At 39.4% G+C, this 24400-nt stretch overlaps 1 protein-coding gene across 2 annotated transcripts in view; it reads left to right on the top strand.

Moving 5' to 3' along the window:
- Positions 1 to 24400, top strand: part of LOC126092071 (rab3 GTPase-activating protein non-catalytic subunit) — a 217495-nt gene that overhangs the window by 135377 nt on the left and 57718 nt on the right. For both annotated transcript variants that reach the window (XM_049907488.1, XM_049907490.1), the window contains exons 17-18: positions 17240 to 17361; positions 23242 to 23499. In XM_049907488.1, coding sequence (XP_049763445.1) covers positions 17240 to 17361; positions 23242 to 23499 — 380 coding nt within the window. The remainder of the gene's footprint in view (positions 1 to 17239; positions 17362 to 23241; positions 23500 to 24400) is intronic.

Below are 24400 nucleotides of genomic sequence, written 5' to 3'. Positions count from 1 at the left end.
TGTCTGTTTCTGCTTGTATCCACCGTGCATGCCTGTTATGTTGTACCGGGTTTGACCATATGCTGCTCCAGAAGTGTTCCATGTCTGTTATGTTTGGTGGATTGTCTATTTTAATGTGTGTGTTATCCATTGTTTGGTAAAATCTCTTTTGGTTTGTGTTGAATGTTTGGTTTTGTTTCCTTCTATTTTCACTTTTTTTGTATCTTCTAAGTCGTTTGGCCAATGCTTGCAATTTCTGCTTTTTTTCATCTAATTGCTCTATTGCTTCTTGTTGTGAGATTTTACCTAACCTTTTTCGTTTTTTGTCTGATATTTCATTTCTTATAAATTGTGTTAGCTGTCCGATGTCTTTTCTCAGTTTTTCTATTCTGATCTGTAACCTGTGTTGCCATGCTGGTTTTGTGGGTTTCTTCTGTGTGTTGGTTTGTTCTGATCTCTGCCTAGTGTGTATATTTAGTGTAGTGAGTGCTCCTATATAAACCAGTAGTTGTAACTCTTCCATAGTTGTGTTTTCATTTATTTTGTTGTGTATGATTGTGTTGATAGTTTTTATTGTTGTTTCGACTTGTGGGTTATTTGGCGGTCTATGCAAGAATGGTCTAATGTCTGTATTTGTGTCTTTGTATTCTATATATGTCAGCTGAAATTTCTCTTCTGTATCTAACATGTGTCTCTCTTCGTGTTCTATTTGTGCATGTTCTGGTGGCTGTCTTAAGATTTCGTTTTCCTCTGATTGTTTAATTGATGCGTGTTGGTCATTGTTTGTTTGCTCTGGGATGTTTGAGTCCATTACTATATTTTCTTCTTCTTCTGATTGCACATTATTTTGTTCCAGTATTTGTTGTACTTGTTGTTTGATGTTTTCTAATTCTGACTGGGGTATCCTGTTATTTTTTATTATTACACGGATCTGATCAGCTAGTCGTTGTTCTGTTAAAAATTTTAATTCCGGGTATCTGGTAATAAATGTTGTGTATACTTGTGATCTGTATCCAGTTGTGTTGGTTCCTAGGTTTGTTGCTTGGTAATAACAGAACATGAGGTGTCGATTAACTTCATCTGACCATCTCATCCTCTGTCTTTGTTTTCCTTCTAGGGTGGTTGCAGGAAGCATATCCTGCAAAACACCTCTATTCGGATTTAAATCATTTTCCAGTTGGCTAGCAGTGTCGTTACCATTGTGGGCAGGCATAGGGTTCAAGCGTCGTCCCCGACCATGACGGCGCTTGTCCGAGGCTTCTTTAGTTCTGTCCTGAACCAAGTAATCACACTAAAAGGGGGGTTAGCCCTATTAGTGGTTTGTTCTTTTCGTCGCCTTTTACGACTGGCAGAACATACATTATTATTATTATCGACTTTTTTTCCTCAGACTTAAGTCTGGTCAAAAATGGAACGTGACGCGGACCTCGGTCAAGCGTGACTTCCCTGTAACCGTACGGTATATGTTATATTGCATTTAGGAACTTTCGGGTAATTGAACAAGTATCAATAATTACAGATTTTTGTAATTGTATATATATGTTTGGATGTAGCTGTATTGCATTGATGTACTGGTGAATATTGTGAGGTATGACTCCTGTAGTTGATAGTATAATTGGGATAATGTCGACTTTATCCTGATGCCACATGTCCTTGACTTCCTCAGCCAGTTGGATGTATTTTTCAATTTTTTCCCCTGTTTTCTTCTGTATATTTGTTGTGTTGGGTATGGATATTTCAATTATTATTATTATTATTATTATTATTATTATTATTACTATTATTATTATTTGCCTCTTAACCAGAAATAATAAATAATTTATCATAATCATTAATTTATCATTCATCTGAATAAACATCAGATTTGTTTACTTCTACCTGGTTATTTACAAATCCTTAATGAATCCATTTCATGTAAGAGGTATATTAGCTATCAAGAAAGTTTGGCCATGTAAATTTATTGATAGTTCATGGTAGAAAGAACATTTGCATCTATCATAATCTCATGTCTTTTTTTATTGCAGTGACAATCCAGATTTCAGCTGAATGTGCATCTATCATCAGTGTGTTATAAGTATCCATGTAGACTGAACATAATTGAGGCGTTCCCTGGAAAAACAACTTAATGTCCATTAAGTCATTTTTTTCTGTTCCTGCAGTAACTGCATCTGTACAAACCAGTCTTTGTGCTCGTAAATTATTGTTACTCTCTAACAGACACAGCGCTCTCTAGAAACATTTGATGGCCATACTGCTCCAAGTCGTTTACCACCAACCGCTGCAGCAAGTAGACAACTTCCTCACTGCTCGTACCAGTGTTGCTTGTGCACTGTGCTGAGATGTGTTTGTCAGAGGTGGGATATCTGTGTCATGGAATTTATGTTTGCCAACATCACATAGGAAGTAAATAGTGACTGTAAACAAAGAATGGCAAGTGATTGTGATAGTATATGCAGAACAGAGTATGATTATGAGAACCACCTAATTGGATGGAAATCTAAAATTCAGAAAACAAAGAGGTCGCAAAGAAGAAGAGAATTCAGGGCAGTGCTATATTTCACTGAAAACGGTCTGTTCTAAGAAATTTGCAGTCACTAAGATATGTTACCCAAAGGAATGCTATGTAAAAGTATGCCCAGCAGATCAGGAACAGATCCATGAACGAATTTGGGCCTTAGGTGACAAGAACTATAATCTGAGATGCAACAATAATGAGACAGTAGCTGTAAATCCCTATTCCAAAGTATCTTGCAGGTTTGAAAACAGTTCTAAAGGCATTCAGTGCTGTTGCTCTTGCAGTAGAAGGCAAAAGCGAGAAACACAGCAACAGACCACATAAAATTGGTACAGAAGTTTGGGATATGATTCGCTCTCACTGAGACCAGTTTCCTTCCAAACCATCTCATTATTGTTAAGGCAAGTCCGAAAGGAAATATTTTGATAATCCTGACCTTAACACGTTCAACGCTGCCCTCTTTACACCCGGCACTTGGCTGTGAACTGGCATATTTAATGAATGTTTGAAATTAGATTGCAAAGAACAGGAAAATGATAGGAATATGGTTCTTGCATCATTTAAAAGAAAAAAGTAAGAGCTTTACATGATAGTGAGTTTATTTTAGAATATAAAATACAAATGGGTGTTATAATTAAAAAAAGCAAACACAAAAATATTGTGGATAAAAAAGTTTTACATGATCTCTCTCTTGAGTAATGCCATTATTACTGTATCTAAATTTAAAACAAAATATCACTTGACTGTCTAACTGCCGGTACCTGTAAACTAGATTATTTTAATAGTTCAGATGTAGTTAGCCTTCGTGTGAAAATCCTGGAAACACTGTGGGAGGCAAAGGCCAACGCCACAGTCCGTGCACCACTATCTACTTCCTTCCTGATGCGCTTACCCATCTCTTTCTTCTCCCTATCTGAACATACTTTGCAGTACCTAGTAGTATTCATCTTGTTCGCAGTGGGTGGGACCTTCTCTGCAAAGTGCCTTGCAAATGTCCTCTGAATTTGTCAGGATGAAGCGGCTTGTTGCTGAAAAATATTTCCGCCCTTCTCAGCCAATATCTTCCCCACTCTGTGAATAAAGTCCACTAGTAATACATTCTACCTAGTGTTCTCTTTATATAAAATAAAACTGTTGACAGTTGACACTATAAACAAGTGGAAAAACAGCTTTTACCACCACTCAAAGTTTTTCGGGCAAATGGGCTCTTCACTTTATGAACAATTGATACATACATACCTGAATCGTCACTTGTACTTTCGTCTGGAGAGTACGAATCCTCTTTGTCAGAATCATCAACTTCAGATCCTTCATCTCCATAAAGAATATCTAAGATCTCTGCCTCCGTCAACTCGCTGCGCGATATTTTCATGATCGTAAACACCTGTGAATTAACTGCAGGTAACTTCGACTTTGCAGTGCTCACAGCCGCTCCCAGGATGAGATAGCCAATAAGTGCTTACCTCTTGCGGAAGAAGAATGAAATACATCCATATTAGTTGACGAAACTGCTTCGGAGATGCGCTAAACACGTTTACGGAGCCAAATAAAGGCTCGCCCGTACAGTATACGGGCGCCGTCGCCAATGTCAGGGCGGCCGCGCCCGTATGGCATACGGGCACTGTGCTGTAAGTGTTAATGTTGCAAAATTATTCACATCATTCAGAGATCATTTTCTCCATGAAACGAATATGGTACTCCGGATGAAGCATACATCTTATCATAAGTTCTTTAGGGAAAACAGTTTGTATTCATTTCGAAAACCAAGAACTGATACATGTGATTTCTACCAGGAGTGTGAAGTTATATTGTCAGTCCAAATGATCTTCATAGAGATGAATATGAAGAACACATACTAAAGGTTGTGGAGTACAATAAACTCAAGGACAAGTATTTGAGGTCAGGCAAAAGTGACTTAGTGTTCGAATTTGATTACGCACAGAACCTGCCTCTGCCTAAACTGAGCATTACTGCGCAATTATATAAGAGGCTACTGTGGCTCTGTGTAATTAATGTTCACTGTTACAATGACCAATCAAGAACATTTTATTGGTTTCGTGAAGGTTCAGCTAAAAAAGATTCAAGTTCTGTTTGTTCCTTTTTATATGACTTCATAAGTAGGAAACTCCAGGAGCCAAACCATAGTAAGACTGTACTTCTATTGGATTCATGTGGAGGGTAGAATAAAAATTTGATGGTGGTACAATGTTGTACTTGGCTTTCAGAATCAAACAATATAAGCAAACAACACGTATTTCCAGTTTGGAGACACTCATACAGTCAATGCGACCATTAACTTCGGCCTATATGGAAAAATGCTAAGGAATATTGAAAACATTGAGAATATGTGCCAATATGTTTCAGAGGTGCAGAAAAAGTTCAGTACCCTTCGAGGTTGTGAAAGGAGTGGACATTACTGAGGACTGGGAATCAGCTTTGTCACCATGAAATGGCACAAAAAAGACACTATTTGGAATTCAGAAATATGTCATTTTGTTTTACAGTGGAAATGCATTTTCTGTCTCATCCACATATGTAGGAACATTCGGTCCTTACCAAATAAAGAAACGAGGATGTACATTGCCAATATGGAAGATGGGCATAGCAGTGGTAAAGATGTATCGTCCTGGTATAACAGATGCAAAGAAGAAAGATATCTTAACACTACTCAAGTTCCTTTGAGACAACAATGCAGAAATTCTGAAGAACATTGTCAATAGTTAATGCATCTGCAACAGACAATGACTGCTCAGGATGCAAAACAAGCACATGATCACCAGTAACCATGCATAGACTGTTGCAGATCATTGTTGGATAAGGTGTTGTGTTCTATATATATATATATATGTATGTATTGAATATATGCATGTCTTTCACTTTGTGGATGGTTATGTTAATACTAGGGTTTTAAGGAGGATTATTATATGTTACGTTCGTTGCTATATATAATGCCTTCAGGAGCACTTTGACAGTCTACTGTTGCTTTGAAAGCTAATTATGTTTGTCAAATAAAAATATATTATGTTCGTTAAGGTCTGATTACACTACTTTCAGATTTAACGACTGTTTAATAGTCAAATATGGAAAATGTCCTCTTGTTCGTATTATACAGTGATCTATGGAAGAACAGCTTGAGTGTGGTTCTGTATTATCAGTTCAGATCAATATGTAAGTTGTATGAAGTACATTATCGCATCATTTATTCTGAAACAACAATACATCATTTCTATTTGATTGAAATTTCATCCATATATGAGGGAGTGAAATTAATGGAAACACAACGTCAAATATTTATTGCTCTGTATCTCGATTTCCATATATTGCAATTAAATTGTTGTTCCAGAGAACACCTCAGTTGTAATGATACACATTCCTTTGTAACTCAGGCTTGCACAGGAAAGGACTAATGTTTGTATATGCCTGAGTTAGATTGGAAAGTGTGCTCCCCCAAAATCAACCAACCAACCACAATATTTCTATGTGTCATTTCCAGTTCAAGATGTTTGTAATTAATACTAACAAAGAGATAGAGGGGCTGGCCAGTACTTACCTCAGCTCAGTACAGCCGATAGATACACATAAAACAGAACCGAAAATTTACATTCCTAGCTTTCGGAACAAATGTTCCTTCATTAGGGAGGAGAGAGGGGAAAGAAAGGGAAGAAGGGAAAGGAGATTCAGTTACTCACGACCCAGGCTATAAAGCAACAGGGAAAGGAAAATAGGGAGGGTAGCAAGGATGGAGGCATGGTTGTCAGAGGGAAGCCCCTCTATCTCTTTGTTAGTATTTGTTTCACATCTTTATATGAAATTTTCCATTAATCATTTAGATGTTTGTAATTGTAATTCCTAGGTATTTAGTTGACTTTACAGAATTTAGATTTGATTGATTTATCATGTACTGTAGTTTAACAGATTCCTTTTAACACTCATGTGGATGATGTCACACTTTTCATTATTTAGTGTCAATTACCAATTTTTGCATCATACAGGTATCTTACCTAAATCATTTTTCAATTGATTTTGTTCTTCTGATTACTTTACTAGACGATAAATGACAGCATCATGTGGAGACAACATTAGACAGCTGCTCAGATTGTCTCCTAAATCATTTATACATAGATAAGGAACAACAGAGGGCCTTTAACACTACCTTGGGGAACACAGCAAACCATTTCTGTTCCACTCTATGTCTTTCCATCAATTACTACAAATGTGACCTCTCTGACAGGAAATCAAGAATCCAGTCACATAACAGGGTACATGATTCCATAAGCACACATTTTGATTACAAGCTGCATATGAGATAAGGTATCAAAAGCCTTCTGGAAATCTAGAAATATGGAATCAATTTAAAATCCTTTGTTGATAGCACTCAGCACTTCGTGTGAGTCAAGACCTAGTTTTGTTTCACAAGAACAATGTTTTCTAAATCCGTGTTGATTACGTGTGAGTACGTCATTATCTTCAAGGTAATTCATATTGTTCAAACACAATGTATGTTCCAAAACACTGCTGAATATAGACATTAATTATATCGACCTTTAATTTAGTGGATTACTCCTATTGCCTTTCTTGAATATTGGTGTGACCTCTGTATTTTCCAGTTTTTGGGTATGGATCTTTCTTCAAGTGAGTGGTTGTATACAATTTTTAAGTATGGAGCTATTGCATCAAGTTGCTTCAGTACTTCGAGGCTACCTACTTACAAGTTAATCGTGTTGGCAGCTGTTTTTGATTCAAATTCTGGAATATTTTCTTCATCTTCTTTGGTGAAGGAATTTGGGAAGACTATTTAGTAATTCTGCTTTAGCAGCACTGTCATTGATAATATTTCCATTGCTATCTTGCAGAGAACGCATTGATTGCGTCTTGCCTCTAGTATACTATACATACGTCCAGAATCTCTTGAAGATTTCTGCCATGTTTCAAGACAAAGTTTTGCTGTGGGAACTGTTATAAGCATCTCACATTGAAGTTTGCACTAAATTTCAAGCTACTTGGGGTTTTGCATTCATTTAAATTTGCCAAGCTTTTTTCGTAGTTTCTACAATAGTGTTCTGACCTGTTTTGTATACCTAGGGGGGATCAGCTCTGTTGTTTCTTAATTTATTGGGTATAAATCCCTCAACTGCTTTCAATCCTATTTCTTTGAACCGAAGCTGCATCTGGTCTACACTTACATTGTTAATTTCAAAGGAGTGGAGAGTGTCTCTCAGAGAGGCATCAAGTGAATTTTTATCTGCTTTTTATGAATATATGTATTTTTTGTTTACTTTTTGTGGATTTGGAAGCTGTGGTATTCTGTCTTGCTGTGACAATGCTGTGTCCACTAATGCTTGTATCTGTTTTGATCAGCTCAGGCTTATTTGTTGTTAGGAGGTCAAGTGCGTTTTCACAACCATTTACTATTCAAGTGGGCTCATGAAGTAATTGTTTGAAATAATTTTCAGAGAATGCATTTAGCACAATTTGGGGTCATGTTTTATGCATACCTCTGGACTTAAACATAAATTTTCATCAGCATATCGAGAGTCAGTTGAAGTCACCACCAACTGTTATTGTATAAACAGGTACATGCTTGAAATTAGACTCAAGTTTTCTTTGACCCTTTCAGCAATTGCACCATATGAGTTGGGATGTCGGTACAAGGATCAAATTATTATTTTATTCTGGTTGCCAAGAATGACCTCTACCCACACTAACCCACAGGAATTATCTACATCAATTTCGCTACAAGCTAAACTACTTCTAACAGCAACAAACACAGCAACACCAACTGTATTTCTGAACACTATTAGGTCCTTCTCAAATATTTCAGCTGAACTTCTCTCCAGCTTTCACCAGCTGTGCCCATAACAATTTGGGCATCAGTGCTTTCTGGTAGTGCTTGGAGCTCTGGTACTTTCCCAACACAGCTATGACAGTTTACAACTGTTATACCAATGGTTCCGAGCTCTACATTCTTCCTGTGTTTGACTTGCATCCTTTCAGACTGAGGCCATTTCTGTTTTTCCCCAAGGTCCTCTAACCTAAAAAACAGTCCAGTCCAAAAAACACAGTTCCCAGCTACCCATGTAACCACCTCCTGTGTTTAATGAACTCCTCACCTATTTAGGGAACCTGATACCCAACCACCTTACAGCACAAGTCAAGAAATCCTCAGCCTATACCGTCGCAGAACTGTCTGAGCCTGTGATTCAGACCCTCCACTCAGCTTTGTACCAGATGTCTGCAATCAGTCCTGTCGGTTGTGCTGCAAATGGTGAGCTCTGCTTTCATTCCACAAGCAAGACTGCCAGCCCTCACCATTTCTGATACTCACTTGAAACCAGAGAGAATCTCTTATGGTCAAAAGCAACACACATCATTGGTACTTTACATTAGCTACCACTGGTAGTTGGCTGTAACCTGTGCTCTGTGCTCCTCGTGGCATCTGGCAGGACCCATTCCACATCTGGAATGGCTTCACATGGTATGCGCACGGAGTGGCCATTGGCTTTCTTCCCTTCTGGCAACCATGTCATTAAGGGTCTTCATAAAGTGCCTAACATTGGAGCTACCAGTAATCCCACCCTCTGTGACTGCCCAGATCTTGCAGACTGCATGGTTTTCTTTGAAAGGACAAGTGACTGCATCTGGCTGAGGGACAGTGTCAGCCACAGATAGTATCTAGAGCGTCACCAACCCAACTCACAGCAATTGCAGTCCCTATCCGTACTAAAGATGGTGGAATACTATGCTACACTGACAAACAAATGACCATCGACACATGCTAAGAATCTCTACTGTTGACACTAAGGAAGAATCTCTACTGTTAACACTAAGGAAAATGCAAGAACTGTACCTAGTAAATTAGATTAACACGCAGAGATTCAAAAACTAAACTACCAAAGCACACAGGTGATGATTGAGTAATTCACTCGTGGTCAGGAACTTGTAAAATGTCACAAAATTTGTTACTTTCTGACACAAACAAAAGCATGAAAACGGTGTCTGTTATTTTAAATTAACCCACAGAAATTCAAAAACTAAACTACCAGAGTGCACAAATGAAATTATATAATTTGCTCCTTGTTGGGAACTTGTAAAATGTCACAAAATTGGTTGCTTCCCTGTTGCTGCTCTATCTTGTCATGCAGCTGCTGACTGACTGTAGGGAAAGACCAACAGAAAAACTTCGCCAAATGAGGATTTGAACCATGCTCCTCACGAATGTTGTGCCCTAGTGAGTGTGCCTCATCATTCAGTCATATAAGCAGACAGCAGACAACTCAGTCTGATATTGAACCCCTAATATATCTTGACACAGTTCAGGCATTGATGTTGAGAAAAACTATGTTATCTTATTATAAACTGTCTCGTTTTCTTTGCCCCCCCCCCCTCTCTCTCTCTCTCTCTCTCTCTCTCTCTCTTTTTCCAGCTAATTTACACAGTGAATACTTTAAAGGAATATGTGTGGAAAATGCATCTGAACAATATTGCTTTATGAGTATACAACCTTCTGCTATTGTGTAGTACACTCAGCTGTAATTAACAGGTATCTGTGCAAACTTTGTTTACAGTTAATGTCCTTTTGTTAACCTATATGTGTTAATATAATAAATTTCGGTGAAAAATATGGTACTCTACCATAATACACTCCTGGAAATTGAAATAAGAACACCGTGAATTCATTGTCCCAGGAAGGGGAAACTTTATTGACACATTCCTGGGGTCAGATACATCACATGATCACACTGACAGAACCACAGGCACATAGATAAGGCAACAGAGCATGCACAATGTCGGCACTAGTACAGTGTATATCCACCTTTCGCAGCAATGCAGGCTGCTATTCTCCCACGGAGACGATCGTAGAGATGCTGGATGTAGTCCTGTGGGACGGCTTGCCATGCCATTTCCACCTGGCGCCTCAGTTGGACCAACGTTCGTGCTGGACGTGCAGACCACGTGAGACGACGCTTCATCCAGTCCCAAACATGCTCAATGGGGGACAGATCCGGAGATCTTACTGGCCAGGGTAGTTGACTTACACCTTCTAGAGCACGTTGGGTGGCACGGGATACATGCGGACGTGCATTGTCCTGTTGGAACAGCAAGTTCCCTTGCCGGTCTAGGAATGGTAGAACGATGGGTTCGATGACGGTTTGGATGTACCGTGCACTATTCAGTGTCCCCTCGACGATCACCAGTGGTGTACGGCCAGTGTAGGAGATCGCTCCCCACACCATGATGCCGGGTGTTGGCCCTGTGTGCCTCGGTCGTATGCAGTCCTGATTGTGGCGCTCACCTGCACGGCGCCAAACACGCATACGACCATCATTGGCACCAAGGCAGAAGCGACTCTCATCGCTGAAGACGACACGTCTCCATTCGTCCCTCCATTCACGCCTGTCGCGACACCACTGGAGGCGGGCTGCACGATGTTGGGGCGTGAGCGGAAGACGGCCTAACGGTGTGCGGGACCGTAGCCCAGCTTCATGGAGACGGTTGCGAATGGTCCTCGCCGATACCCCAGGAGCAACAGTGTCCCTAATTTGCTGGGAAGTGGCGGTGCGGTCCCCTACGGCACTGCGTAGGATCCTACGGTCTTGGCGTGCATCCATGCGTCGCTGCGGTCCGGTCCCAGGTCGACGGGCACGTGCACCTTCCGCCGACCACTGGCGACAACATCGATGTACTGTGGAGACCTCACGCCCCACGTGTTGAGCAATTCGGCGGTACGTCCACCCGGCCTCCCGCATGCCCACTATACGCCCTCGCTCAAAGTCCGTCAACTGCACATACGGTTCACGTCCACGCTGTCGCGGCATGCTACCAGTGTTAAAGACTGCGATGGAGCTCCGTATGCCACGGCAAACTGGCTGACACTGACTGCGGCGGTGCACAAATGCTGCGCAGCTAGCGCCATTCGACGGCCAACACCACGGTTCCTGGTGTGTCCGCTGTGCCGTGCGTGTCATCATTGCTTGTACAGCCCTCTTGCAGTGTCCGGAGCAAGTATGGTGGGTCTGACACACCGGTGTCAATGTGTTCTTTTTTCCATTCCAGGAGTGTATTTCTGAATGATCTGAAGCCCCATGTACTGCAATCAGAATCTCTGAAGTTTCTATGAATCAGAGAGGGCCTAAATGTGCTCCTGTCATGCAGTTTGTTTGCGGGTCCACAAAGTCGTCAAGAGTAGTTGCTGTAAGCCTTTGATGAACTGACCAACCAAGTGCCTTACATGTCCAATGGGTGAAACTTCAGACAATCATTCAGGTCTGGGAATCAGTGGTATATGTTGGTCTTCAAAGAAACCTTGCAGATTCCTTGCCACATAGAGTGAGGTAATAGCCTGCTGAAGTACGGCAGTGTGGAGTTGCCTGAAGAAGGAACAGTATCCCTGTTTGTATACCCATCCTGATATAGTGGTCACAGCATGGACTTCCTCTGTATATGAGAGTTGAGCTCACACATTATAACCATTTTGCAGCATTGTTCCTGGAGTTGATCATGGTCCTTTTGCGGCATTGTTCCCTGAGCTGATCGTGGTCCTTTTGCTTTGGCGTCATGTGGAGGGTCTCAACCAAAGGCTTCGTTGACTGTGACAGTCTTGGTTATGATTTCTAGATCAGCATTATCAGTTAGGGTTGTAGGACACCTATCAATAGATCAGGGGTGCACTACACAACGAAAGCAGCTTCTTTGATAGCAGAGTACTTGTGGAGTACACATGAGGGTTTCTTAAGCTATGCGGTAATTTGTGATACTCTGATGAGCATTCAGCAGTCAAGTGTTCAGAGTAAAAACACTTTGAATGTCAAAATTTTATCAGTAAATTGTCAAAGTATTCATAACAAAGTTCCTGAATTTACTGCCCTCCAAGAAAGTTCTCACACTCTTAGGACCAAGAGCTGACTGAAACCTGAAGTGGGAAGCTCTGAGATATTTAGTGGGTAATGGAACGTATATTGGAAAGACAGATTACAGGCCATAGGAGGGGGTGTGTTCACTGCAGCTGGCAAAATCCTTGTCTCTGATGAGGTCGAAGTTGAGTGAAACAGTGAAGTTATCTGATTGTGTATAACAGGTGTAGGTGAAACCAAGTTAATTGTTGGATTTTTTACAGCCACCCAAGTCCACTTTAGCAATTTGAATCATTCAGAGAGAGCCTATGGTCGGTATCGCATAAGTACCTAGATCATGCAATACTAGTTGGAAGTGAGTCCATCATGCAATACTAGTTGGAGGCAACTCTAACCTACCCAATATAGGCTGGAATGTCTATGGATTCATTGTGTAGGGTACAGATACAATCGTGCAAAGTACCTTTGAACACGTTTTCTGGAAACTGTCTTTAACAGCTACCGTATTTACTCGAATCTAAGCCGCACTCAAATCCAAGCCGCACCTTAAAAATGAGACTCGAAATAAAGGAAAAAAAAATTTCCCGAATCTAAGCCGCACCTGAAATTTGAGACTCGAAATTCAAGGGGAGAGAAAAATTATAGGCCGCATCTCCAAATCGAAACAAAGTTGGTCCATTGTAATATGAGACACAATTTGGGTCGAATGAATGACGATACAGCTACAGTAGTTTGGTTCGAGTTGTAAGCTTTGCAGTTAAGCTTTACCAGGTAGCCATTGCTATGCGTCAGGCGTTCCGTCCGTATTTATACGGGTACCCTTCCTTTTCCACGTGCTTCGTCTGATTTGAATTGATTGCTTATTTTTCTTTGATCTGATAAGCGAAGTTTTCTTTGTTATAGGTGTTTACGTCACTCTAAGCTGAAAATGCATTACTGTACTGTGTCATGTATTGTTTGTCGCATTCTGATAGTGCGTGTTTACGGCCTGTCTCCGCTCGCGGCATGGCTTGCTTTTGTGCGCGCTTCCGCCGCTTTAAAAAAAAAATTATATATATATATATATATATATATATATATATATATATATATATGAGAGAGAGAGAGAGAGAGAGAGAGAGAGAGAGAGAGAGAGGAATCGTCTCATTAGAGAAACAATGGCAAGAAACTGCTTTTTGTTGTTTCTTACACTGCTGCTTTCTTTGATAATGATCAACAAGAACCAAATAATAGATAGAAGATATTCTGAACGAAAGTTTAGCGAAAATTTTTCTCCGTTTGCAGGCGCCTCTTTAGTACATTACATTCTACACAGAAATTAGTCATCTTAGATTTAAAAATCTTGTCAATTGCCGTGTTTCATTTCTGACTGTATCACTATTAAGCATAATAATAATAATACGAATATAAACATGACATGATATGTATATTCTTCCGCGTTTGCTGCTGTTTCACTCTAGTTTTGTAGTTTATTAGGCAGACAGGATTTAAATGAGATAGCAGCAAACATGAAACAATACATGGCAAAATGTTTATATGCGTATTATTCTTATGGTGACGAGAATACTGCATGTGATTTACAATTTATAAAAGTTCCTCTTAGCAACCATCTCTTCTCACAGATAGGAAACAATTCAGGACGTAGAGTTGGCCATATTGACAAACATACCAAATATTCTTGCCAGTCGGATTTTCGTAGTACACTGAAATGCTGCTACATTCAAAGATGAACAATACGGAATTTATATTTACTTCGTTGGATAATGTATGAAAATGTTGTGGTCGAAACTCGGGAGCGGAGAAAATAGCCCGTCTTCCACCTTTTTTTTTTTTTTTTTTTTTTTTTTTTTTTTTTTTTTTTTTTTTTTTTTTTTTTTTACTGACGCAGAGGTTTTGGCGCCAGTATTTATCTTTGTGCCAACAAAGCATGCCTGTGTAGGGCTACATATATTCGATGGCAGAAGTAAGTTGTGGCGGCACCCCCCAACTTTTTTCAGAATTTCCGCTTGCTTTACACTCGATTCTAAGCCGCAGGCGGTTTTTTGGATTACAAAAACCAGAAAAAAAGTGCGGCTTAGATTCGAGTAAATACGGTAGTTAATCAGCCCGCACACAATGGAAATATCTTAAACCTTGTAGCTACACATAAAGCAGACCTTATCTACAATGTCAGTACAGAAATGGGGATTAGCGATCTTGAGGTTATTGTAGAAATTATTGTTACAAAAGTTAATAAATAAACTAAGAAGGGTAGGAGGGTGTTTTTTTTTTTTTTTTTTGTGTGTGTAGAAAGAGCAGATGAGCAGTTGTTAGCGTCTCATTTACACGGTTAACTGATATCACTTAATTTCAGTAAGATGGACGTAAAGGAGTTATGGGCAAGGTTTAAACAGATTGGTAATCATTGTCTGAAAAATTTGTGCTTAGTAAGTGGATTAACGATAGAAAGGATTCACCATGATTTTACAAAATTCAAAAATGCTGAGGAAGCAGAGGCTGTTGCACTCTCTGTTCAAAAGGGAACACCTAAATGATGATAGGCAATGGTTAGTAGAGATTCACGCGTCTTCGGAAGAAACCTGTGTGTGAAGCATACAACTACTACCACTGGACTTAGCAAAAGGTCTGGCAGAGAAACCGAGAAAATTCTGGTCCTATGCAATATCGCTAAGTGGGTCTTAGGCTTCCATCCAGTCACTTGTTTACCAGTGTGTTGTGGCAGTTGAAGATGGCAAAACGAAAGCCGAAGTTTTAAATTTATCATAAAAGCAATCATTCACACAGGAGAATAGTACAAACATACTGTTGTTTAACCATCAAACAGACTCCTGTATGGATGACATAATAATAAGCATACCTGCGTAGGGAGACAACAGCAAGAGTTGAAAACAAATAAGTCACCTGGTCCGCATGGAATCCCAATTTGGTTTTTTAAAGTGTACTCTATGGCATTGGCCCCTTACCTACCTTGCATTTATTGTGAATCTCTCAACCTGAGCAAAGTCCCAAGCAACTGAAAAAAAGCACAGTTGACTCATGTATAATAGAAGGGCAAAATAACAGACCCGCAAAATTACAGACCACTATCCCTAACTTCTGTTAGCGGTAGAATCCATAAAATATTCTTAATTCTAATAAAATAAACTTTCTTGAGACTGAGAAGTTTATATCCATGAATCAGTATGGCTTTAGAAATCATTGCTTGTGTGGTACTCAGCTTGCTCTGTTCTCGCATGATATACTGTGAATTATGGATGAAGGGTAACAGGCAGATTCCGTATTTCTAGATTTCAGGGAAACATTTGAGGCAGTGGCCCATTGCAGGTTTTTAACTAAGGTACGAGCATTGGAATGGGTCCACAGATATGTGAGTGGCCCAAAGACTTTTTAAGTTGGAGAACCCAGTATGTTGTCTTCAACAGTGTGTGTTAGCCAGATAGAAGGGTATCATCAGGAGATGCCCGGAAGCTGTGATAAGACCACTTTTATCCTCTATCTACATAAATGATTTGGCAGGCAGGTGGGCAGCAACCTGCTGCTGTTTGCTGATGATGTTGTGGTAAGATGTTGCAGTTGAGTGATTATGTGAGGTTACAAGATCACTTACACAAAATTTCTAATTGGTGTGATGAATGGGAGCTAGCTCTAAATGTAAGTTAATACAGATGAGAAGGAAAAACAGATGCGTAATGTTCAGATACAGCACTAGTAGTGTCCTGCTTGACACAGTCATGTCATATAAGTACCTGAGCATAATGCTGCACAGCTGTATGAAAATAATGAACAGATGAGGATTGTGGTAGGGAAAGCGAATGGTTGATTTCGGCTTATTCGAGAATTTTAGGAAAGTATGGCTCATCTGTAGAGGAGACCACATATAGGATGCTAGTACGGCCCATTCTTGATTACTTCTCAAGTGTTTGGGATCCATACGAGATCGGATGAAAATAAGATGAAGCAATTCAGAGGCAGACTGCTAGATTACTAGATATGTTACTGGTAGGTTTGAACAACATGTAGGTGTTACGAAAATGCTTCGGAAACTCAAATGGGAATTCTGGGAGGGAAGGCAACGTTCTTCTCAAGGAACACCATTGAGAAAATTTAGAGAACCGGAATTTGAAGCTGACTGCTGAATGATTTTACTGCCTCCAATATACATTGCACATAAGGACCACAAAGATATGAGAAATAAGGACTCATATTGAGGCATATAGACAGCTTCCTGACTTTATTTACAAGTTGAACAGGAAAGGAAATGACTAGTAGTGGTACAGGGCACCCTCTGCCATACACTGTACAGTGAATTGTGGAGTTTGTATGTAGATGAAGATGTAGATAGTGACCCAACCATCACACTAGATGGTTGTTTGGTATCGGCCTCAAAACATACTCGATGGTAGTATCTAATACGCATGTTGCTATACTAAAGAACAGATTGAACCAGAAATCATGAATAAGTGCTGTAGTTTGCCAATCAACATGTCAATTCTGACACACACATACTCTTTAAAATCTGAGGTTTTGTGGTTACTGGACAATAGAAACCAGTGTTATAATGTACATTCCACCAGTCCAGCCCATAACTGCTGGTGTTTGGCTCATCAACATGGGCAGATCTGCACCCATTACATTGGTCCAGGTTTGAGACAACAATATGTGCAAAGTCGTATGGCTCATAAAAACATGTAGACAAGATGTCACAATATCAGAGATATTTCCTGGAGGCCAACCATCACATGCTGAAATTGCACCCTATTCATCCTTAGAGTTAGTATTCATTCAGACTATTCTTTCTGTGTTACAGTGACCGCAAACTTGTTATGTGCATGGCCTTTGTGGACATTTTTAATTCTAAGTGTTGTAGTTTTTATAAGGGTTGCTATTTTTTCAGGCAAAAACCTCTTGTTAATGAAGGACTGGCAGCTGCTATGAGAAATCCTGGAAAGGGTCTTTTAGTCTTACCCTTTACCAAACCCATAATTTCACTTAGTTATGTTCTGGAGAAAGGAAAAGGTGAGTGTGATTGTTCTTCTCTGTGAAGGGCTCTTTGATTTTAGCTTTAGTCCTGAATTTTCTCTGAAAAATCTACTGTACGGTGTTCAATTCCTAATTAGTTGATTTATCTAGGAGATTAATTGTAATTCTTAGCTTAAAAAAGGAAAATTAATTTGAGAAAACTATTAAATTATGAGAAAGAATTACTGGCCAGTAATGCATTAACTTCAGGAGATGAAATATTCAGTTTTGTCATATAACAGTAAAATTACACAATAGCATCCTAGCTTTTAGAACTATAAGTTCCTTCCTCGGGGAGGAAAAAGGGCTGTGTTGGGGAAGGTTAAAAAGAAATGACTGGTTACTCATAAATCAGGACAAGGGGACCCACGTGTTGTGTTGCTGTGAGTAGATGCTTCTATGTTGCATTTCAGTTGCTCCATAAAAAATTAAAAAATATTATTTTTTATCTTACTTAATAATTTAAATTACACTAACTGTGGATGTATTATAATTATTTGATTAAGTCAGCCCAAAACTCTTTACTAGTTACCTTTCTACAAGCAGTGTTTCAGTAGCATGCTTTCAAATTATGGTGCCTACATAAAAACTCCCCCCATGAACCATGGACCTTGCCATTGGTGGGGAGGCTTGCGTGCCTCAGCGATACAGATGGCCGTACCGTAGGTGCAACCACAACGGAGGGGTATCTGTTGAGAGGCCAGACAAACATGTGGTTCCTGAAGAGGGGCAGCAGCCTTTTCAGTAGTTGCAGGGGCAACAGTCTGGATGATTGACTGATCTGGCCTTGTAACATTAACCAAAACGGCCTTGCTGTGCTGGTACTGCGAATGGCTGAAAGCAAGGGGAAACTACAGCCGTAATTTTTCCCGAGGACATGCAGCTCTACTGTACGATTAAATGATGATGGCGTCCTCTTGGGTAAAATATTCCAGAGGTAAAATAGTCCCCCATTCGGATCTCCGGGCGGGGACTACTCAGGAGGACGTCGTTATCAGGAGAAAGAAAACTGGCGTTCTACGGATCGGAGCGTGGAATGTCAGATCCCTTAATCGGGCAGGTAGGTTAGAAAATTTAAAAAGGGAAATGGATAGGTTAAAGTTAGATATTGTGGGAATTAGTGAAGCTCGGTGGCAGGAGGAACAAGACTTTTGGTCAGGTGATTACAGGGTTATAAATACAAAATCAAATAGGGGTAATGCAGGAGTAGGTTTAATAATGAATAAAAAAATAGGAGTGCGGGTTAGCTACTACAAACACCATAGTGAACGCATTATTGTGGCCAAGATAGACACAAAGCCCATGCCTACTACAGTAGTACAAGTTTAATGCCAACTACCACTGCAGATGATGAAGAAATAGATGAAATGTATGACGAGATAAAAGAAATTATTCAGGTAGTGAAGGGAGACGAAAATTTAATAGTCATGGGTGACTGGAATTCGTCAGTAGGAAAAGGGAGAGAAGGAAACATAGTAGGTGAATATGGATTGGGGGGAAGGAATGAAAGAGGAAGCCGCCTTGTAGAATTTTGCACAGAGCATAACTTAATCATAGCCAACACTTGGTTCAAGAATCATAAAAGAAGGTTGTATACCTGGAAGAATCCTGGAGATACTAAAAGGTATCAGATAGATTATATAATGGTAAGACATAGATTTAGGAACCAGGTTTTAAATTGTAAGACATTTCCTGGGGCAGATGTGGATTCTGACCACAATCTATTGGTTATGAACTTCAGATTGAAACTGAAGAAACTGCAAAAAGGTGGGAATTTAAGGAGATGGGACCTGGATAAACTGAAAGAACCAGAGGTTGTAGAGAGTTTCAGGGAGAGCATAAGGGAACAATTGACAGGAATGGGGGAAAGAAATAAAGTAGAAGAAGAATGGGTAGCTCTGAGGGATGAAGTAGTGAAGGCAGCAGAGGATCAAGTAGGTAAAAAGACGAGGGCTAATAGAAATCCTTGGGTAACAGAAGAAATATTGAATTTAATTGATGAAATGAGAAAATATAAAAATGCAGTAAATGAAGCAGGCAAAAAGGAATACAAACGTCTCAAAAATGAGATCGACAGGAAGTGCAAAATGGCTAAGCAGGGATGGCTAGAGGACAAATGTAAGGATGTAGAGGCTTGTCTCACTAGGGGTAAGATAGATACTGCCTACAGGAAAATTAAAGAGACCTTTGGAGAGAAGAGAACCACTTGTATGAATATCAAGAGCTCAGATGGCAACCCAGTTCTAAGCAAAGAAGGGAAGGCAGAAAGGTGGAAGGAGTATATAGAGGGTTTATACAAGGGCGATGTACTTGAGGACAATATTATGGAAATGGAAGAGGATGTAGATGAAGACGAAATGGGAGATAAGATACTGCGTGAAGAGTTTGACAGAGCACTGAAAGACCTGAGTCGAAACAAGGCCCCGGGAGTAGACAACATTCCATTTGAACTACTGATGGCCTCGGGAGAGCCAGTCATGACAAAACTCTACCATCTGGTGAGCACGATGTATGAGACAGGCAAAATACCCTCAGACTTCAAGAAGAATATAATAATTCCAATCCCAAAGAAAGCAGGTGTTGACAGATGTGAAAATTACCGAACTATCAGTTTAATAAGTCACAGCTGCAAATACTAACGCGAATTCTTTACAGACGAATGGAAAAACTGGTAGAAGCCGACCTCAGGGATGATCAGTTTGGATTCCGTAGAAATGTTGGAACACGTGAGGCAATACTGACCTTACGACTTATCTTAGAAGAAAGATTAAGAAAAGGCAAACCTACGTTTCTAGCATTTGTAGACTTAGAGAAAGCTTTTGACAATGTTAACTGGAATACTCTCTTTCAAATTCTGAAGGTGGCAGGGGTAAAATACAGGAAGCGAAAGGCTATTTACAGTTTGTACAGAAACCAGATGGCAATTATAAGAGTCGAGGGGCATGAAAGGGAAGCAGTGGTTGGGAAAGGAGTAAGACAGGGTTGTAGCCTCTCCCCAATGTTATTCAATCTGTATATTGAGCAAGCAGTAAAGGAAACAAAAGAAAAATTCGGAGTAGGTATTAAAATTCATGGAGAAGAAGTAAAAACTTTGAGGTTCGCCGATGACATTGTAATTCTGTCAGAGACAGCAAAGGACTTGGAAGAGCAGTTGAACGGAATGGACAGTGTCTTGAAAGGAGGATATAAGATGAACATCAACAAAAGCAAAACGAGGATAATGGAATGTAGTCAAATTAAGTCGGGTGATGCTGAGGGAATTAGATTAGGAAATGAGACACTTAAAGTAGTAAAGGAGTTTTGCTATTTAGGGAGTAAAATAACCGATGATGGTCGAAGTAGAGAGGATATAAAATGTAGACTGGCAATGGCAAGGAAAGCGTTTCTCAAGAAGAGGAATTTGTTAACATCGAGTATAGATTTAAGTGTCAGGAAGTCGTTTCTGAAAGTATTTGTATGGAGTGTAGCCATGGATGGAAGTGAAACATGGACGATAACTAGTTTGGACAAGAAGAGAATAGAAGCTTTCGAAATGTGGTGCTACAGAAGAATGCTGAAGATAAGGTGGGTAGATCACGTAACTAATGATGAGGCATTGAATAGGATTGGGGAGAAGAGAAGTTTGTGGCACAACTTGACTATAAGAAGGGATCGGTTAGTAGGACATGTTTTGAGGCATCAAGGGATCACAAATTTAGCATTGGAGGGCAGTGTGGAGGGTAAAAATCGTAGAGGGAGACCAAGAGATGAATACACTAAGCAGGTTCAGAAGGATGTAGGTTGCAGTAGATACTGGGAGATGAAGAAGCTTGCACAGGATAGAGTAGCATGGAGAGCTGCATCAAACCAGTCTCAGGACTGAAGACAACAACAACAACATAAAAACTTTTTTAATGCCCATGAAATATATTGAGCCAGATTTATTGGGCAGTTAAAAAGTGATTGATGCAGAAGATGCACTGATTTAGTGAAATACTCATATGCAGGCAGTTGCCTCAATATGACTGATTCATAACTTGAGAAAAATTTGCACTTATTTATAGTACATTTATGTGAAAGTGGTATCAGCGTAATAGCAAAGGGCATGTACATAGTTATAAATAGTTGTAATGAGGTCATATGTTGGAAATTATGCAGAGATTCAATTCAATTCAATTTTTATTATCACATAACATGCCTTATACAATCAAAGATTGTGACATAGGTGACTTGTCAGTTTTACACTATATATAACAATACTAAAAATAGACAATAAACTAATAATATATATGGTGCAACATCTTCAAAGAGGTATTTTAATTACAATTATAATGCATTGTTGCCATTCATAAAATCTTCTATACTATAGTAACATTTATCTTTCAGATATTTTTCCAGGTCTCTTTTGGTACCTTTTACATTTGGTTCATCCATATCTTTCCATATTTTATTTACAAATTTCATGCCCATATAGTATGGGTTTTTTTCATATGATTTTAAACGGTGGGTAGGTAATATGTAGCTCGTTCTATGTCTAGTATCATATTGATGCAAGAAGAAGTTGCCCTCAAAAAGTTGTGGGTTTCTTTTCGTGAAAGTGAGAGTTTCATAGATGTATATGCTTGGAATGCTCATTAGATCCAGTTTTACAAATAGAGGTTTGCAATGTTTCTTTGGTTTTGTTCCCACCATTGCTCGGATGATTCTTTTTTGTAGTCTAAAAGCTCTAAGTAAATTTGTTTTTTCAGACCCCCAGAAAATTATACTATACCTAATGACTGAAACAAAATATGCATTATATACAGTTTTTCTTACAGCTAAATCAGTAATACTATACAACATATTCATAATATATACAAGGCTATTCAGTCGACCCAGTATGTTGTCCACATGGTGACTCCATAACAGGTTTTCATTGACTAACACGCCAAGGAATTTGACACAGTCTGCAGTCTCTAATGTTTTGTCCATATACCTTATTTCACTTATAGACTGTGCAGATTGTTTTGTGGTAAAATGAACAATTTCTGTTTTTGTAAAATTTAATGTCAAGTTATTGTTTTTGACCCATGCCTCCACTTCCCCAAGTGTTTGTTCAATATGACGAATTAGGTCTACCTCATTTTTACAACAGACTACATCTGTTGGGTCATCTGCATAGAGGATAGTATCAGACTGGACCTGACCTGGCATATCATTAATATAATATAGAAGAAGCAGTGGCCCTAATATTGAACCTTGTGGAACGCCTAATTGAGTGTTTTTCCAGCCAGAGAGAAATTTCTTGCCATTGATGTTAATAAGTACTCTTTATTTTCTGTTTGCCAAGTATGATGACATCCAGCTAAGAGATTTGCCTTGAAAACCGTAGCGTGCCAATTTTTGGAGAAGCAGGTCGTGATTTACTGTGTCGAAGGCTTTGGACAGGTCACAAAAGATGCCTGACACACACATTCTATCATCAAGACATCTGCTGACTTTTGTGACTAATTCATTTATTACATGGGTTGTGCTGCGGCCTTTTCTGAAACCATATTGACTGCCTAAGATAATACTGTTAGATGAATTGTGATTTTCGATCTGATCACATGCAGCTCTTTCAAATATTTTTGAGAAAATTGGTAACAGTGAGATTGAGGGGTAATGTTTATACAGGATGTAGATTGTTTACTGTACCAGAATGAAGTATCAGCATATCTTTCTATTACTTATAAACTAAAGAGCATACTTTTCATCAGAACTTATGTGATGTAGGAAAGAATGTGATAAAATCTAAATAAAAGTGTGATTTTGGGTAATTTTATTTTGCTTCAAGTATTTTGTGTCAGGAGAAGAGCAGTTTTCAAAATGTGTGTGTTGAGTTAGAACTCAGTTCTCGTTATGACATTCATTCCTTAGGCTCTATCTCAGAACTAGTCGCCCGCTGGCTAAGCTCAGCAGGTCTGGAAGCAGCATCACTAGTGGATTTGAGGGACGCAGAATTTGACGCACTGGAATTACAGCAAGGTGCAGCAGCTCAAGCACCTCTAAGTGACGAGGATATGCCTTCACGAAAGGAGCGACTCATCTCTCATCAAATCACAGAAGGAGATAAAGTAGAAGCTGATCCAGGGATGGAAGCTGCAGCCGCAGATGAGAGGCAGCTAAGGGTACTCGGTGAGTCTGCTAGCGTAAGCACATTATTGTTCTAACTAATCTTTTGAGTTTTGTAGCAGAGCCAAGTAAGTTCCAGTATGTAAAGGGAAACAAAGAGTAAAAGAAACATCTTGACATGCAATAATAAATGAACTTTCTTTTCCAGAGAGAACAAAAAGATGAATGTGCAAAGCATACAAAACTACCGCCACCAAACCTTAGCAAATGATCTACCAGAGAACCCGGTAAAATTCTGTTCCTACGTAAAATCACTATGCTGCCCAAAGGTTGCTGTGCAGTCACTCGTTGACCAATCTGGTGTGACAATAGAAAATGCATGGTCACGTGATGCCCCACTACACATGAAATTCAAAACAGAAATGCAACGAAAAGTGTAGGAGCAGAGTAAACACCAAGCACAGGCTTTCTACGTCATTTTACATATGCATGAGCAGTAACACCTGTGATTGGTGCTCTCTGGCAACTGCTCAAATGAACCTGTTCCTAACAGGTCACAGGAAAATATTGCAAATGGTGGTTGAGAAGCAACACTTCAAAGTAAATTTACTTTTACTGAGCATGAATTATGTTATGTGTGACAATGTGTAGTGACTTCCTTAAATCACAGTGTGTTTGACTCTCATTCAAAACTTAGCACTTAGAGGATCAGCCAATTAGAAAAATTTTGGATCCAGAAGACTAGACATTTATGTCATCATTTAAAATTTTAATGGCACGTTTGTGTTTGATATATCTTAAAGGGTAACATGTGTAAAAAAAAAAGACCAATGTAATATGTGAAAGCTTACCTTTTTTGTAACTGCGGTATATGTATATTAATTTAAGCCATGACCTTTTTGTATTTGTGTGTTTGCACTATCTAACAGTGATGTTGCTATTGGCGGACTACATCACGTGTCCT

This window comes from Schistocerca cancellata, chromosome 7 (assembly GCF_023864275.1).
Source record: "Schistocerca cancellata isolate TAMUIC-IGC-003103 chromosome 7, iqSchCanc2.1, whole genome shotgun sequence".
NCBI classification, from domain to species: Eukaryota; Metazoa; Arthropoda; class Insecta; order Orthoptera; family Acrididae; genus Schistocerca; species Schistocerca cancellata.
This window is presented reverse-complemented; position numbering and strand designations above follow the sequence as displayed.